Raw genomic sequence first — 17,523 nt, 5'->3', positions numbered from 1 at the left:
TCCCTCACAAAATTCCTAGTTACAGCCCTGATGCTGAGGATTACACAAACATAGACAATAATGTACAAACAGAGCCTGACATGACAGATATTGACACCGTAATTGAAAATTTTTGAGGAAGATAAAAAAACGTAAATATCATCATTTTAGAAGAAAAACAACAACAGAGTTTTATACAGATGTTGTCAAAATCTAAATACAGTATCTAGTATAATTATAGACTAATTATTTATTTTATCTATACTTAAATTACAGTCAATCCTGCTTATAACGTTCCCTCGCTTAGTACAGAATATTTCCATGGCCTCAATTCTAAGTAATTCTCATTAAGATTTCCCGCTTACAACGTTTTTTCATGACAGTTTTTTTGAAAAGCGTTATAAGCGGGATCCACTGTATTTACTTTATCTCGGATTAATTTATTTTTATTATATTTCAATCACACAAGATCATCACATAATTTTACACATTATATCAATCAGACCTTTATTAAGAGGAAACCTGTGTTCAACAGAAAAAAATCTTGGTCCCTTGCAATTCCGTTGAAGAAAGGTTTTACTGCATAATTAATAAAAGAAATAATTCTATAATCAATAAAATAAATAATTCTATAATCAATAAAAGAAATAATTCTATAATCAATAAAATAAATAATTCTATAATCAATAAAAGAAATAATTCTATAATTAATAAAAGAAATAATTCCAGAACTAATGGAAGGAATTATTCCAGAATTAATGAAATAAATAAATGCAGAATTAATGAAAGAAATAATTGCAGAATTAATGAAAGAAATAATTGCAGAATTAATGAAAGAAATAATTGCAGTATTAATGAAAGAAATAATTGCAGAGTTAATAAAAAGAGATGATTTAATCTTTTTATTCTTTAGAAGATAATTAATTGAAATTTTTAAGAGATTGAACTGTACATTTCAATGGGAAAATTGTCTGCCATGAACTGTGTATTAGCACATTCACTGCCCGTCATGTTAGATTATGTTGATAGTTAATGCTCTGACATAAAAGTAGATTGTACCCACATGCAACTGAACTCTGCAGCGATAACATCACATCACACGCTGATGCCAGATCGGCAGCAAATATGTTAAGGGGTTTGGTGCATGTAAATTTTCCAAAAAACACATTTTCAATTTTTGAATAGTATTATATAATTTCTGTATCTAACCACATTAGTTTTTGTTCTATGTAAACTAAAAAAAATTAATGTTTTAATATAAACTGTGGCAGGCATTGTACATGATAATGTTTTCCACTAAAATTCTCTTTTTTCTCAAAACTGTTTTTTTGTCAGGCAAGGTACATTTTTCAAACACCACTGGTTCAAATGTTTTGAAACTTTGAGCGTCTCTCAATACTGATGTGTTGCATGCTTTAACAAGAGGATTTGGTGGCTCTATGTTCCCTTCAGTAATATGAGCTTGATGGCTGGATCATTCTGTTATTCAGTCAATTAAGCATGGTATCAATTGAAATCTGATGGTTGCATGTCGATTTTTTGCACCACACTGGTGATCTGTTTCCAAAGTTGATGCAATTCTAATAATAGTATTTTGCTTTCTTTGAAAAAAAAAAGAAAAAGAGTTGAAAAAAAGTTTCTGATTGGAAATTGCTGATGCTATGCCACTGATTATATACTTTGCTCTATAGATTATGTTAGCTTCCAGAGTTCAGCTGTTCTTCAGCAATTGTAGAATCTGTTTTTAATTGGACTGGAGATTTTAGTAAGAGAATGTATTTTTCTTTCATTAGTGCTTTTCAGTTTTGCAGACTCAGTATTTTTATAATTTATAATGTCTATACAGTTTTAAAAGTAATGAGAAATTAATGAATATTACTTCCAAAGCAGCCTCATTTTGGAGGGTTAAGCCTGAGTTATATGCCTTGGGTTTCCTCCTTTTTTGATGTCATTTTAAGCATCCTCCTACGTTTTGGAAAATTTGTCCTTTTGCCCCAGAATTTTTGTGTGCGTGTGTGTGTGGTTCCTGTAATTATTTTTCTTTTTTTTGTGGGGAATTTTTTTTTACTCTGAAGCATATATCTCTTCACTGATGTGAGTGTTTGTGTGTGTGTTTTTTTTCCCGCACATGTTTACACGCTTTGACCAATTGCCATCAAAATTCCCTGAATATAAGAATCCAAGTTGCCTCCAAGCAGGGCAGATGCTGTTCAAAGCATCTGCCATCTGCGCAGCTTGCTTTTGGGTAATATAAAAAAGACAGTACAAAAAAAAAAAAAAAAACAGCTCTGGAAGAAGGCCACAACACCCTGTTTTGAGAATACAATTGTTTCAACAGCTAATGCCTTGTACTGAGGTGTTCAGGGTAGAGCTTAAGAAAGATGTAGAAGCTTTCGGAAATGCTGATGAATGTAAAAAAAGACAAAGTTCTGTGCTAAAGAAAACCTCCGGTTTTGCCCCAGTAAAGGTGAAAATTAATGGTTGTTGCTCACCACATGGTGACCAGACATTTGAGAGTGGAGAACAAGATTTTTGGCTCTAGTCCATTGTTTCTCAAAGTGGGCAATATCGCCCCCTAGTGGGAGATGAAATAGTCCAGGGGGGCAATAGAAGTTACGGGTATAACATGGGATCCTATGGGCTCACTTGAGTTGGGGGGCGATGAAGGAAAAAAATTTTCCGAAGAAGGGGGGCGATGGAACAAAAAGTTTGGGAAACTATGCTCTAGTCTCTCACCACTAATTTTATTTCTTCATTTTTAGCAATTGTGGTTTCCTTAAAATTTGTTTCATGTTTTTTTTTCCTGCAGTTCATGAGTGGCTGCTGGATTTGTCAAGTGTAGTCACCACTGGCCAGTAGAGAAATTTCTTAATGCCTTTGGCAAAGCTATAAAACTGACCACAGATGGAAGGAACAATTCATAAAAAGTGAAGGGACAAAGATCACTTTTTGCTCTTTTTTTGTTTTTTCAGCTTCTGTTTTGGTATGGAAAGATTATTATGGTTTTTTGGCAGTATACTGGTGCACTCTGTTGCAAAGCTGGGAAAAGTGAAAGAAACAAAATTTTAATTTTGCAGTAGAATTTCATTGTTACCAATGTTTTGAAGCCTATATTATGGGCTGGTATTTTTGTATAAATTTAGTAAAGGATTTTTTGCATAAACTTTTATTTATCAACTTATTTCATTAAATTTGTTTACTATGTACTCTTTATTAGAAAATTAACTTAAATAGAGCTTTTTATACTTAATTTGTGTTCTTTGTGTTTAGTGGTAACAGGTAGATAAGAAAACCAATAAAGAAATTTAGCATCTACTATTGTGTTTTACAATATTTTGAAAGATTTCGGTCTGAAATGGACATTAAGTTAAGTGGTTTTTATTCACGTTTTTTTCGGATGGGACTTTTTGAAATGACCAACTAATGAGATAGTAATGAGTTTGTTTTATGCAGCATCCACTTACTGAGGTCTGACTATATAAAAATAAAAAAATTAACATGGTCTACAACACCTGCGTAAGTCACTGCATCGAATACTCATTCTAGCAATCCCACAGTTGCATCTTATATTGTGATTGTTATACTAGAAAAAAAAAATAGAGTTAACCTCAATACAAAAACAGACACATTGTAAAATTAATTCTTTGTAAATGCATTTTTGATTTATAGATGTAATGTACAAGTACAGTGGGGGAACCCTATTAATACAAAGTTTTCAGAAGGCCACATTAAAACATCCATATGAATTCAAACATTTTATAACTAAAAGTTCTTTGCAAATGACCTTTTAGTTTTTCGATAACCATGCTCATTATGAACAAACCGTTATCTGACTTTTCTCCAACTGTAACAGTCATTCAGCTTTCGATAACCATGTTTATTATCAACAAACCGTTATCTGACTTTTCTCCAACTGTAACAGTCATGCGGTTTCTTTTTATGTAGCAAAAAAGAAAGTGCAGCTGGGGTGGAATAACCACCCCATTCAAATAAGTGCTAATTAATTAATATTTATATTTTTGAAAGTAATAGTTCCCCTTCAGAAGTCAAATCATGCCATCTGAAGGCTCCAGAATAATAGATATGCAAATGGCCATGAGAACAAGACCTGGAGCCAATAAGCTCTTGTGATTCTCTAACACTAGGTGTAGCAGAGTTAAAAGCACAATCAACAAAGCATAGACATAACTAATAATTAACTTTAATTATTATAATGTGAAAGGAAAACAGAAAATTCACCATTCTATCGTCATCTGAATGACAAATTTATGGCTTTTGCAGTGACAATATGCATGGAAAATGATTTCAGCCATGTGTTTTTGCTATCTACTGCAGTCACAAGGATTGAATAGATAGAAACTATATATTTTTTCAACTATTCTCTGTTTCAGTTAGGTGAAAACATCAAAGCATTGAGGTTTACATCGTATAGATGAAATATCTCAATATTAAAATATATAGGGATAAATTAAGACCAAAGTTTAATGTCATACAAAAGAGAGACATATAAATAAGGTTCCACTGTATGTACATAGGAAACTTATATTCAAGTTGATCATTAGAAAACTTGGATTGCACTTGATTTTTAACTTTAACCAGTCATCTGGGTGTAACCGAAACTTTGATGCTAAAAGTAACCAGATAACTAGTTAAAACATTGATGATCTACACAGGATTTTATTATTAAAAAATATATGTACCAAAATAAATTACTGAAGACAATGTGTATATAGTTATCTTAAATTTTGCATGTTGAATTTCTCAGTTTTTTAGATGGATCAAATATAAACCTGAATTTCATTCCAGAAGGGTAGGGTGTTGGCAGGTGAACTTTCAACAGTCACTGGCAGGTAGTTAATATTTGCAGTGTTTTACCTCTTCTTGCCCATCTGAAATTTTTTTGGACTGCTTAAAGAGGCATTAGAAGGACAGCAATTCAATGCTGGTGGAGGAGTTTCTGCTCAACTCTAGCAGCTCAATTATCTCTCTTCTGTCTTCCAGGAAGGGATTGAAAAACTGCTAATTCATTGGGAAAAATGTATTTGACAATCTGAAAATTATGTAGAAAAGTATTGCATTATTTTTGTATCTTTTTATTCCCTAGAAAGATTATTATAAAACATCTTGATTTATATTTGACCTACCTTCTTGGAGCAAATATTTTGCAAATACCTGTTTGGATCATTAGAGAGTCTAAATTATTAATGCTGAAAGTATCAACAATATTTTACAAATACCTGTTCAGAAACATCTGAATCTAAGTTATCCACACTGAAAGTATCAACAATTGCTTTTTCATAATGAAGAAGTGCAGCAGTGTGATCTCCTCTAAACAGAAAAAAATTGAGTACACTAATAAGGGTATAAGTGAATTTTTTTCATGCATTTTGAAATTATATTTGTAAAATGTTAAAAACAATAAATAAATATATGAGCATACACAAATTCTAGCTGCTGAGCATATTCAGCAGAAATGAAAGGAATTTGACCCGGATCTAATTTTTCTGCAAGCTGTAATGCTAGTTCCCAGTGCAGGAGAATTTTTCTCATTTCAAGTGCAATATGAGGTTTTCCAGAAGTCAAGAATGAGTCTTGTGCAGCACTGAAACTTCCACAGTGCATAGCAACGCATCCAGTGACAAAATTTCGATCCTCTGAAATCTGGAAAAAACATACATAATAAGCAATGATTCACAATACATCATTCTGTATGCTGAGCAATTTGAGAAATGCTTTACCACAGTATACTGTCAATGTGAGTACATGGTTGATTTCAATCAATTTCATTCCTTTGACATTAGCACCCATTGTGTGCTGAAATTTGCATTAGTATTATTAAGCATCAATTTTATTTTTTGCTATACAAGCATATATGTGATAATATTCTCAAAATTAATTATTTAAAACTCAAAAAATTGTTCTTTATCTATCTTGGAACAGGTGTTCTCAGTCCCCCCCCCCCCAGCTCCCTTCCTACTCTCCATCCACTCCTCTCTTATGCATACCTCTCCAATTCGCAGCTGCTCTTTTCTGTCACTCATAATTAATTAATCCACCTGCCTCTCTCATATGTCTATACTTTCACATCCATCCAATGTTTTGATATCTGATATGTACTCACTTTTTACAATACACAAAATGTAATAAAGTCATGTTCGCTTGCTGCTCTGAATATTGTTCTGCTTTTTGCTTTTTTCCTACTGCATTTCAATTATTAAAATATCCCGATGGGACATGTATACATACATATGTAGCAAAAAACGTTCTTCGAAAATTACCTTAATGTTTTTTAACGACCAAACCATCCCAGCATCTTCAATCTGACGAAAAACTCTTATTGCTGCAATAAAATAAGGAAAGAAACATTACAAATAATTGGATTAAAACAATGTTAATTATTGTTAACAATGTGATTACATTTCAATAACAATGTAACAAAAGTCTTCTGTTAGGTTTGATGAAAATATGTGCCATGCAAGTCATGAAACTATGTGTGTGGGGGAGACTGTTATACCATGGAACATTATTTTAAAAAAAATTTTCAAGTCAGTTTTTACCGTAAAAATTTCACTAAATTCATTTTCAGTATCTGTATACTGCATTAGACAGAGGCACTGACATGAAGAAAACATTGAGGGTCGTCCTGTATACATGGGACTCAAGCACATACACAGGACAGTAATGGTGCATTGCATTGTTTTTTTTTCAGAAATTACTAGGGGGAGGGCAACCCCCTTACAAAAGTTATTGGGAGGGGGGAGGGGTTCAAATGGCCTCAGTCTCTAGGTTCCGGTGCCTATGGTATGAGACATCAGGTGATATTTAAATTACCTTCCTTTCCACCGTAATCCTGAAATGTGAATTTAAGAGCAGGCTAACATGTTCCAAAGTATAACATTGGGCTTTGTACCTTGAAACATGTAGGTCTAATGCTGTACCTTGAAACAAGGTAAAATTACAAAAATAAAAAATGCAAATATATTACTGGAAAAAACAATAAAATGAGTATTTTTAATATAAATTCATATATTTCAATGAAAAATATATAAATAATGGTTTAAATATGATAAATATTATGATGTGAATGAATATTAAAACAATCAATTATATAACAATACAAATAAAACTATTCAAATGATAATTATTAAAAATAGAATTATTACTGTTAATCAAATGAAAATTATATGTGAAAATGTCATTAAAATAATTTTTTTAAAAGTCAAGAGCATAATATTATACATATTTATTCAAATATATATGTGTATCCATCTGAAAGCAGGACCGTAACTACGATTTATGTCGCCTGGGGCAACCATTATTTTGCTGCCCTCATAACTTTAAAATTAAATAATTTTATAATGGCGTCCTTTGTTCCCACCTAAAATTGCACCCCCCCCCCTAGTTACGGCCTTGCTGAAAGAAATATTTTTTTGGTCAGTAATACACTAATTTAAAAATATATATACTTTAGTTTAATATATATACTTTATAAATCAGTATAAACTATCGACTGTTGCTTAACAAGATATCTTATTTAATTAATTCATATTGACCCACTGGAAGGGCCCTTAGTCTCTGTAGTGTCTGTAGCATCATCAGGTTTGTCATTTTGTATTTTATGTTTTCCTTCTTGGTATTTCCTATATGTGCACTTGCCTTGAATGTATGTTTCATGCATTGTGCTCATAATTAAAAAAAGAAAATACATCTATATATTCATCTATTCATCTAATTCATCTATATCTTACCAAAATTGATATCCAAGTCTTCCAATGCGGCATTTGCAAGAGTTTCCCAATATTTCCTCTCATTCAAAATTGATGCAATGCTCCATGCTTCTTTGTACCTGTAATTAATTTTTAAAAATTAGTAACAACTATAGAGCGCAAAATATAGAGCGCAGCGATTAAATGAACTAAATAAGAGGCACTAATCATTGCAAAATACAGTGAAAATCTTATATAATGATATCCTTTATAAAAATATTACTGTCTGGTCAAAATTAATTTTTCATAGTGTTAATATATTGCATCTTTGAAGATGCATTTCTACGATTCCTTGAGTATCATTATTTAGACGTTTCAATGTATATTAAGAAAAACATTTAAAACATTAAATTCATGGAAACTAATTTCTTAGTTCACAAAATATAACACAAAAAGGTGATAGATTCCTAACCCAATTTCTTGCTGCAGATTCAAACGCTAAACCTATTCAATAATAGTTTTTTTTTTGTCGCTTTTTCCCTTGAAATTTGAGTAGAATAGCTGTAGGAATGATTTTACAATTTATATCAGAAAGTCATTAGGTATTGTAGAAATAATAATTTCATTAGATTATGTGTAAACAAGTATTTCATTAATTAATAATGATAAATAATGGCTTATCACAAATGCAGATCATCAGTGTAGAACACAATTTTTACATTACAGCAGTAATTCTCAAACTTTTCTCACCTGTGGCTCCCTTGCACAATTCATGGTTCATCTACAGCTCCCCAATATAGTGTTGGCTATCACATGCACTGAGAACAATTTTAATTATGGATATTATCAAGCACAACATTATTCCAGGGAACATGTTCCTGCCGAGGCGTATCTTAGCTCGACATCAACATACAGTTATGAGCTATATAGAAACTGGAGTGCAGACATTGCAAGCCATCCCTACATGACCGCATCACACTCTTTCTGAATTGTTGGCCATCTACTACATTTATATTATTTGGCTGTATATGGATGTGTGTGTGATTTTCTTTTCATTTTAAAAATGTTACACAAATTTTGTAGACAAGATTTCGTAAAAAAAGTAGGACAAAACCTAGGAAGTAGGGCAAAAAGTAACACATTTTACCAAAATTTAGGAAAAATGGGAGCCCTGTGAAACTCAAAAGTATATAACAATATTTTTAGTAGATATTTTTACTTATAAAAGAAACAAAGGAAAGCATAAATAAGCACACAAATCAGTATCTGCAGTTCACTGCCGTGACCTTCATAAAAGTTGATGATGCACTAGGAGCTGAGATGCACACTTTGAGAAACAACTTCATTACAGTATTTTCTATTATAAGAATGAATTTTTCAAATGTTTTGGTTTTTGATTCATTGGCTATAAAAATCAACCCTTCAATGAAATCAAAATTGTCAGGATAAAACTGATTTCAACAAGCAGCAGAACTGTACAGCTTACTCAAACACTTGTAGGACAACATTGATGATATGATGAGAAATGGAAACATCACTTGACAATTTTTCTGCATCTGTGGTGGACACTATGAAAAAAATTCAAATATTTGAAAAGATTTACTTTCTTCAGGGATAAATGAAAATTGTCTTTCTGAACAGTTAAGAGTTTTGCGAATCTTCTAATTTACCTAAAGCATGCTAGGAGATTTATCTTAGACTTTCTTTCAAACCAAGCACAACTCCGGTCTATTGCCATGGGAAATTTACAACTGAATGAGCTGTGCTGGAAGTGTGCATGTTCCTAATATAGTGATCATGTATTGATTTTATTATGCTGCCATCTACTTTTTAAATTATGAGTGAAGTGTAATGGTTTAACACCATTTTAGGCCTGTTGCTGTCTCTGGTGACTTTTTAAAAACCACAGAAAACCAATTTCAGACTACCGGTAACTGTGTCCCAAGTGGTATTCGAGCATGCGTCCTCACGATGCTAATCAGTCACTATGACCAAACGACAGTACAGTGACAAATTATCTTAGTCAGGGAGACATTATCTTTCACTGTATTTATTGACATTTTCATGTTTAAAAGGCATCAATGCTCTGCCCTGTTCTCAAGACACACCTCCACCTGTTTGTCAGGTGGTCATACTAAATTAGCCACCAAATTTTCTGGTCCAATTCAGCTGAATAATGGTGATGTACCACTTTTTAAATGAATCTTGTAAATAAAAAGTATATGCTAATAGGTTTATTTGTTTGTTCAAAAATTTTTATTTCAATCTAAAATGAGAATTCTCATCATATTATTTTGCCTTAAAAAATGAAGATGATTAAAAACAAAATTTCTAAAAAAAATAGACCTACCTCTTCAGCTTGATTGCATTCTTTAGTGTTTCTTCAAGCTGCAAAGGTAAAAACCATGAATTTTTAAAGAAAAGAAACAGAAGTGAATATAAATTTATAATAAAATATTATACAGGATGCATAGGTAACAGCACACATGACATTTTAATAGTAAATCATTGATCCTAGAGGAATACTTCCAATTAGAAAAAGTACCCAAAGTAATGTGTAAAACTCACATGCATCATTCATGTTGCAAAAGCCATCCTTTTATGTTGTTTTTTCCTAACTTTTCTCTGTGTTTCAAATTCAAATATCTCAGCGAATATTGCATTTAGAAACATTTTTTTTTGTTGGCCCCAGAAGATACTGTAAACTTTAATTTGGTTTTTGGACACAGAATGTTCATAAAAAGTTAATTTTTTTATTTAAATACTGTGCAACCCCTTGCGACATGATTTATCTGAGCTCTACATGTCATTTGAATAGTTTTTCTAATGGGAAGTATGTCTCTGTCTAAGATCAACGGTTCTCCAGTAAAATGTTGTGCATGCTGTTACCTATGCACCCTTTATATACAGTAAAACTTCTCTTTTGCAGTCACTGGTGGGACAAAAAATTTGTAAAAGAGGGGTGATCATTACCTTACTTCCTTAGAATACTTACTTCCTTAGCAGATATATCACTTGTTTTTTCCATTGAAGTGTTCAATAACAATGTTGCAGTTTTACCACTTTGTGTCTGACATGTAATCTCTCCATTGTAAAGTAATAATGGATATTGCCCTGGAGATAACTTTGTTTGATGAACCAGCGTAACTTTGGAACCTAAGGAATTATTTAACTTTTAACACTATCCTACAGCATTTTAAAAACTTCTCAAAACTGAAATTCCTAGCATAAAATATTATATATTATATATATAATATAAAATATTTTATTTTTTTCATTATACAGTTTCCCAATGACCAAAAGTTGTTTAAATTCCTTTAAACTTCACATAAATGCATGTGAGATAGAGAGAACTTCTTTGAAGTGATGTTTTCAAAACTTGGGCAATGTATGAGGTTTGTACAGAAAGCATCCAACCATAACTTTTCATGCGTAAACTAAGGAAGCTAGGGAGGCTTGGTTTGTTGCGCATGTGTAGGCAATCCTAGTGTATATGCTTGAATTTTTACCTGCTTGCAGAAGCTGCCAGTCCCCAGCAGACTGCTGATGAATGAAAACGTCTAAGTGAGCACTGTCACACTTTCGTTTTTGACAAAATGGCAGGAAAACTTGAACAATGCCACTGAATTAAATTTTGTGTGAAGCTTGGTGATTGCCAAGTGAAAACAATCCACAAGATTCAACCAACCTTTGGAGAGGAAGAAATGGGCACCACATCAATAAAGAAGAGGTATAACCACTTCAAAGATGGCCACACATCAATGAGGAGTAAAGCACGTTAGTATACCCTTAACATCCAGAAATAAGATCATTATCGACCACGTAAAGAATCTGGTGATGCAGAGTCATCAGATCATGATCAGAAAACTTGCAGACGAGGGGGCATTAACATTAGATCCGTTCATTTCATTTTGACAGACAATGTGGTCTGCAAGGACATTCAATGTTCATCATGAGTATGCACCGTACTACTGCACAACCGTCACCAAGGAGTACTACCAAGAAGTTCTGTGTTGTAATCGGCAACTCCATTACACTTAATTCAGCAGCATTTTTCGTTTTTTCTGCTATTTCATCAAAAATGAGAATGTGACGGCACTCACACTTCCTCACTCATCTGTGGTCTGCCAAGTACTGGCAACTGGCAGCTTCTGCAGACAAGAAAATAATCAAGGTTTACACTAGAATCACCTACATAAGTGCACAGAACCAGCCCTTCCTAGCTTCATTGGTTCACACAAGAAAAATTATGGTTGGATACTTTTTGAACAAACTTCCTAATATAATCATATCTCGAGGAATTTTTAAAATATAACTTTAAATCAGAAAGTTTGAAAATACGTACCTTCAACTGTATCTCTTGCATAAACATAAACATATATTGTTTGGTCATTGTATGCAAGAAATATTCCCTTGAAAGATTGAAAAAAATACGCCTATTTTAATGAATGAAGTAATCATAGTTCTAAGTTAAAACAATTGTAATAAATTTCTATTACAAAATAAAAGGTTACTTTCCCACAAATAAAATTTTGAACAAAAGAGAACTTCAATGTTTTTTTTATAATAAGTAGAAATATATAAAGAAATTGTTCAGTTTTATTATTACCATAACAAAGTAAAACTTTTTCTTCCAAATGACGTCACCCCATAGCCGCGGCATTTTGAAAACCGTTGGTAGAAGATATCTTTTTTCGTGATTGTGAGAGCTTGATTTTCACAATGTAGTGTGTGGATCGGATTAATTATTGGATATATCGCGCCGAAAAAAAAACCACCAGCATAAAAAACAATGGAAACAAACATTATCAGATTTTTCTATCGTCTCTCACAGGTTGTACCTTTAATATTTTCCTTTATTTAAACAGCGCCCGTATTTTATTTATACCCTTATCAATTTATTTAAACAAGGGTTCCGGATTTATTTAAACAATGCCTGGGTTTTATCTAAACCTTGATCGATTTATTATTTAAACAATGCACAGGTTTCATTTATACCCTGATCGATTTATTATTTAAACAAGGGTCCGGGCTTTATTTAAACCCTGATCAATTTATTTTTATCCACAGTTTTATTTTTTAAACAACAGGAAGGGCTGTTGTTTATTTGAAAGCGTCTGGATGCCTTATGTTGTTTTATAATTATTATTATTATATTTAGTAATTATTATGTGCTTGTTGGTTGCCGTTGTTTTTTATGCTAGCGATTTTTGTTTTCGGCGCTCGTAATGTGTCTGACGACCTTAGTGATTTCTGATTGGGTCATCTGACTTGTTTGGCGCAGAAAATCACCAAGCTGCCCCTTATACCGAAGCTGTTCTCACATTCCCCAAAACTCAAGAAATTCAAAACATTAATTGAGGCAAAAAAAACAATATCTCTGAGACAGAAAAGTCATTCTTCTGATTGATTTCATACCTCTCAGCATCATCTTGTGATACATTGTACTAGGCATTCCTCAATTGTTGTTCCAGAATCTGTGACATTTGGTGGATTGTCTGAATCTGGTGACTCGCCTTGTCCTATACTTTTCCGATTGGCGAAAGGTCTGGTGACCTTGCTGGCCAAGAAACAGTATCAACAGCATGGATGTAGTCAAAAGATATGCAAGCCATACAAGGTGTGGCATTATTATTTGGAAAATGGCCTACTATGCATTTGATGAAGTAATTATGTATTAGTGGGTACATTTTCTTTTTACTATTTCACTAAGGACAATTTTTAATGTGCGTCTCAATCCTAAAGTAGACCCTGACACAATAACCAATGGGAAAAACAGCACTATTGCATCAGTGAATCGAGAGTGCTGCAACAGTCAGATGTGCATTGAGAGTCAAGGAGGTTGTAATCTCCTGGGATATGGGATTCATAGCTCACATGAGGTAATGACTTTCCTGGAGTTGTCTGCCGAGAATGAGAAGAACATTAAAAAAGCTTGTAATTTACTTGTGTGTGAATGAATCCTGGGTGTTAGTGGATTTGAATGACTTATCTTGAAAGACCTTATGACCCAAGTTTGGGTTGCGACCCATAGGTTAAGAACCCCTGTCTTAAAACTTCTACTTCAAACACTCCCCCTATCCAGTGATTTGGAAGAGATACCCTACCTTTAACAATCGATGTTTTGCATGAGCTTTATTTAGTGACGACATCAAAATCTGTGTTTTCATTAGTCAGTTGTATCAGGATCTACCACAGGATTGAGATGCACATCAATATTTATAGGAAAGCTCCATTCCCTGTCATGTTATTCCCTCTGTGTCTATCTTTGAGCAACATAATAACTGTTTCTCTGGTGTGTTGCCAGATACATAACAATTTTCTCCCACTAAATTAAGATATGGTAAATATATATACAGGGTGATTATAAAAGAACTATCCCGACATATGGGCCCCTAACTATCATACCATTCACAGAAACTGAATGAAATTTTGGCATAAGGTATTTTGAGGTATGTGCTCAAGAATGATATGGAAAACAACAGTGTCACTCTAACAGTTACGGTTACAGTGAGAAAATTTCGAAAATATCAAATGGCAACAACAAGTTTTTTTGTATTGGAATGCGATCTCCATACTGAAAACACTAAATAGCGTTGGAATGGCACCTGTAGCATGAAAATCCCCGGAGCTAGGCAAGGAAAAAGTAAAAAGGACTTTGCCGTGCACCAGAGCATTAATGTTCGTTTCATTCGTCACACCGTTTCTTCGGCTGAGATCCCAGCCTGATTAGTCCTCCACAAGGTCATGTGGAAAATTTGTGAAACACAATAAAATGCTTTATTCTATGCTGCTTCTCTGTCCTTATTGGTTGTCCTCACTTTTAGCCTATCTACCGCCAGTGATTTTCATGCTACAGTTGCCGTTCGAACGCTATTTAGGGTTTTTCACAATAGAGATCACATTCCAATACAAAATACTTGGTGTTGCCATTTGATATTTTCAAAATTTTCTCACTGTAACCGTAACTGTTAGAGTGACACTGTTGTTTTCCATATCATTCTTGAGCGCATACATCAAAATACCTTATGCCAAAATTTCATTCAGTTTCTGTGAATGGTATGATAGTTAGGGGCCCATATGTCGGGATAGTTTTTTTATAATCACCCTGTATATACTATATAATGCAATTGAAAATTAAACATAAAATCAACCTTTGCACTATAATATATTGAAATTATATCCTAATGGTAAATCTTATATATGTGAGAATCTTATATGAGTGAGAAAGCTAATCAAGAAGAAAAGGCAATAAAATATTTTTACATACTTTTGATGACTGATAAGAATCCCATAATACATTTTTGTGCTGTGAAGGAAAATCCTGAATGTTACTGATTTGGTCATTCACCTAAGAGGTAAAATAAATGGATATACATAAGATGATCATTAACTGTATAAATGAAGTGAAATAATTTCTTTTTATTCAATGGTTTTTTACCACCAATCTTTTTCAGGTTCCATTAGTATGTGTGTAGTTTCCTTAATTCTGTTATGCAAATGTGGCGTAACTCCAGACAATTGCAATTGCATCACAGTCTGCTTTTACTTTTTTACACCACTACTTTCAGTAGATGTGTTTGAACAATTTCTATACCACAGTTATTTAATACAAAAAGGGTTAGAGATAAAGACCTGTCTACTGCAGGGCTCATATATGAAATTTTGAAGTTTTGATAGCACAAGTAAGTATGTATATAACTATTTCAGACCCAGATACCACAAATGTGGGGGCTACTTTTTCTCCCTGCAGATATTATTTTTTAACCTTAATGAGTTCAGCCCTGACTTCACCTCTATAGGTGTTTTATACATCTACAGTCATAAAAAGAAACACCTTCTTTTTGTGTGCACTAGGTCTGAAAGGGATATACATGTATATGCATACAGAAGAAATATAAAAACATACTGGACTGTAGAGAAATCCATCCATTTTGTCATCAACAACTACAACTCGTGTACTTGATGGATCTGGATAAATACACCTGATACCAGCTATGTGGCGATAGTCATTCACATTATGCCAATCCGCTAAAGAGAAATAGTGTAATGCCCCAGTCTGGATGAAAGATTAAATAACATGAAACTATAACTTAACTGCAAAAAATATGTATACACATCCACAAACACATACAAAATCTGACAATTAGGTCTGTGAGTTTCCCAACATACACTATTATTGGTGACATTGTACAATCAGGTCAGTAAAAATTCACCATCATAGTGTATCAGTTTCTCTCAGCTGTGTTTATGTCAAAATATGATGATGACTTGATGAGTGATGTTCATTATTATTGTTGAATGTTTTTGTGAGCTATTGTATAGAGGGAAGGATTGTAGTCTGCCTAAATCTATTGGAGAATCAACAATATTTTTCCCATATTATCACTGATGATGAAACATTGTTTCAGAGTCATATTGCACACCTAAGTAAAAATGCAAAATGGAAGTCTCTCTCAGCTAATTCTCAGTAAATGAAACATCACTCCAAATCAAGGAGCAAAAAAATGTTAACATTTAGTGATATCAGTAGGATTATTTGCAATGAATTAGTATCAACTGAACAAACAGTAAAATAAGTTTCTATTTGAAAAATAGAGGGGATGTGTGAAAAACTTAGATAAAAACTTCTACAATAAAAAATTTTGCCACCACCCTATGGCTCATGAAAAGGCACCAGTTATATGGCACTGTCTTTGACAAAGTTTTTAGCCATTAGATCAATACCATTATTCAAACTCCCTTCCCACTCACTTGATTCAGCACAATTTCTTTACCCAATGATAAATTGCATGCAGGTAAGTGATATTAATATCAATATGACGATAGCTATGAATAAAAACTACAAAAATAGTTCTAAAATTGATTTAAAGATGGCATCAGGAGCGAAATATGGTGCAAGGCTTCCTAAGGATAATAGTTAAAAAGGAACCGTAGTGATTGATATACATCAATAATTTACACAGTGCTTTTCATAGGATGAGATCGCAAACCAGATTGTTTGATCTTATACAACAATTTATTCTAAACAATGATGGAAAAATATTCATTCCGGTTTAGAGATAATAAAAAATAAATAGAAGTATACTTGTGTGCTAACCACAATAGAACATGAGGAACTTGTGTTTTTATTCACTAATTAGTTAAATAAAAAAAAATAAAATTCATATAAAATCAAAACCTGGAAATTTAAAAAGAAAATTAAAACACTGAGAAAATAAATAGCATGGAATGAAATAAAAAAGATAAGAGAGCTATAGAAATGATAATCTGAGAAATAAGTGGTAAAAAAAATTAGATATGCTAGAAAATTGAATGAATTAAAAAATAGTTAGTAAATCGGATAACTTCTTAAGTAGTATTGCAATGAGATGAAAAAAAAAAACAGAACTTGGTTAACTGAAAATTAATTAATTTATTACCATTAGATATTTATTAACAATTAAAAAACAAAGACTAAGAATATTCTATTTTGAAATTTATAAAAACAGTATCTTATGAAAGGCACAACATGTAAGACCAATCTTTCAACATAGATAATTGAAAAAATAATTACATCTGTGGCATATATGAGAAATTCATCAGTCAAAGCATGGCATGTTATACGGATGTTAGTGTAATCACACTCTGGAAATAGCCTAGATTCTCGTTCTTCTGATTCAAACTGTTCACTGTCAATCTAAGAGTATCATAGAAAAAAATATACTTGAAAATCTCTATATTGCATATACAGTAAAACTTTGGATTATATTTTATATGCTAGCGTCATGCATGTGGTTGAAAAAAATACATACTTGGTCAAAGTGTTTACAAGCTCCGAGTATGGTGGCAATATATT

At 32.6% G+C, this 17,523-nt stretch overlaps 1 protein-coding gene across 4 annotated transcripts in view; it reads right to left on the bottom strand.

Annotated features, from left to right (window-relative positions):
• Oseg6 (intraflagellar transport protein Oseg6) overlaps window positions 1-17,523 on the bottom strand; it is a 143,076-nt gene that overhangs the window by 70,252 nt on the left and 55,301 nt on the right. For all 4 annotated transcript variants that reach the window (XR_016195598.1, XM_089253481.1, XM_089253483.1 and 1 more), the window contains exons 13-23: window positions 17,242-17,364; window positions 15,595-15,744; window positions 14,956-15,036; window positions 12,031-12,097; window positions 10,681-10,841; window positions 10,036-10,073; window positions 7,728-7,825; window positions 6,258-6,319; window positions 5,420-5,640; window positions 5,217-5,307; window positions 3,492-3,562 (exon numbers count right to left, since the gene is read on the bottom strand). Coding sequence is in view for 3 of the 4 variants with exons in the window: in XM_089253481.1 (XP_089109607.1) it covers window positions 3,492-3,562; window positions 5,217-5,307; window positions 5,420-5,640; window positions 6,258-6,319; window positions 7,728-7,825; window positions 10,036-10,073; window positions 10,681-10,841; window positions 12,031-12,097; window positions 14,956-15,036; window positions 15,595-15,744; window positions 17,242-17,364 (1,163 nt within the window). In the remaining variant the exon portion in view is untranslated. The remainder of the gene's footprint in view (window positions 1-3,491; window positions 3,563-5,216; window positions 5,308-5,419; window positions 5,641-6,257; window positions 6,320-7,727; window positions 7,826-10,035; window positions 10,074-10,680; window positions 10,842-12,030; window positions 12,098-14,955; window positions 15,037-15,594; window positions 15,745-17,241; window positions 17,365-17,523) is intronic.

The sequence above is a fragment of the Pholcus phalangioides genome, unplaced genomic scaffold (assembly GCF_987345545.1).
Source record: "Pholcus phalangioides strain wild (caught in Gottingen) unplaced genomic scaffold, Ppha-v1.0 ptg000039l_1, whole genome shotgun sequence".
NCBI classification, from domain to species: Eukaryota; Metazoa; Arthropoda; class Arachnida; order Araneae; family Pholcidae; genus Pholcus; species Pholcus phalangioides.
Note: the sequence above shows the minus strand (reverse complement) of the source record. Positions and strands in the feature narration are given on the sequence as shown.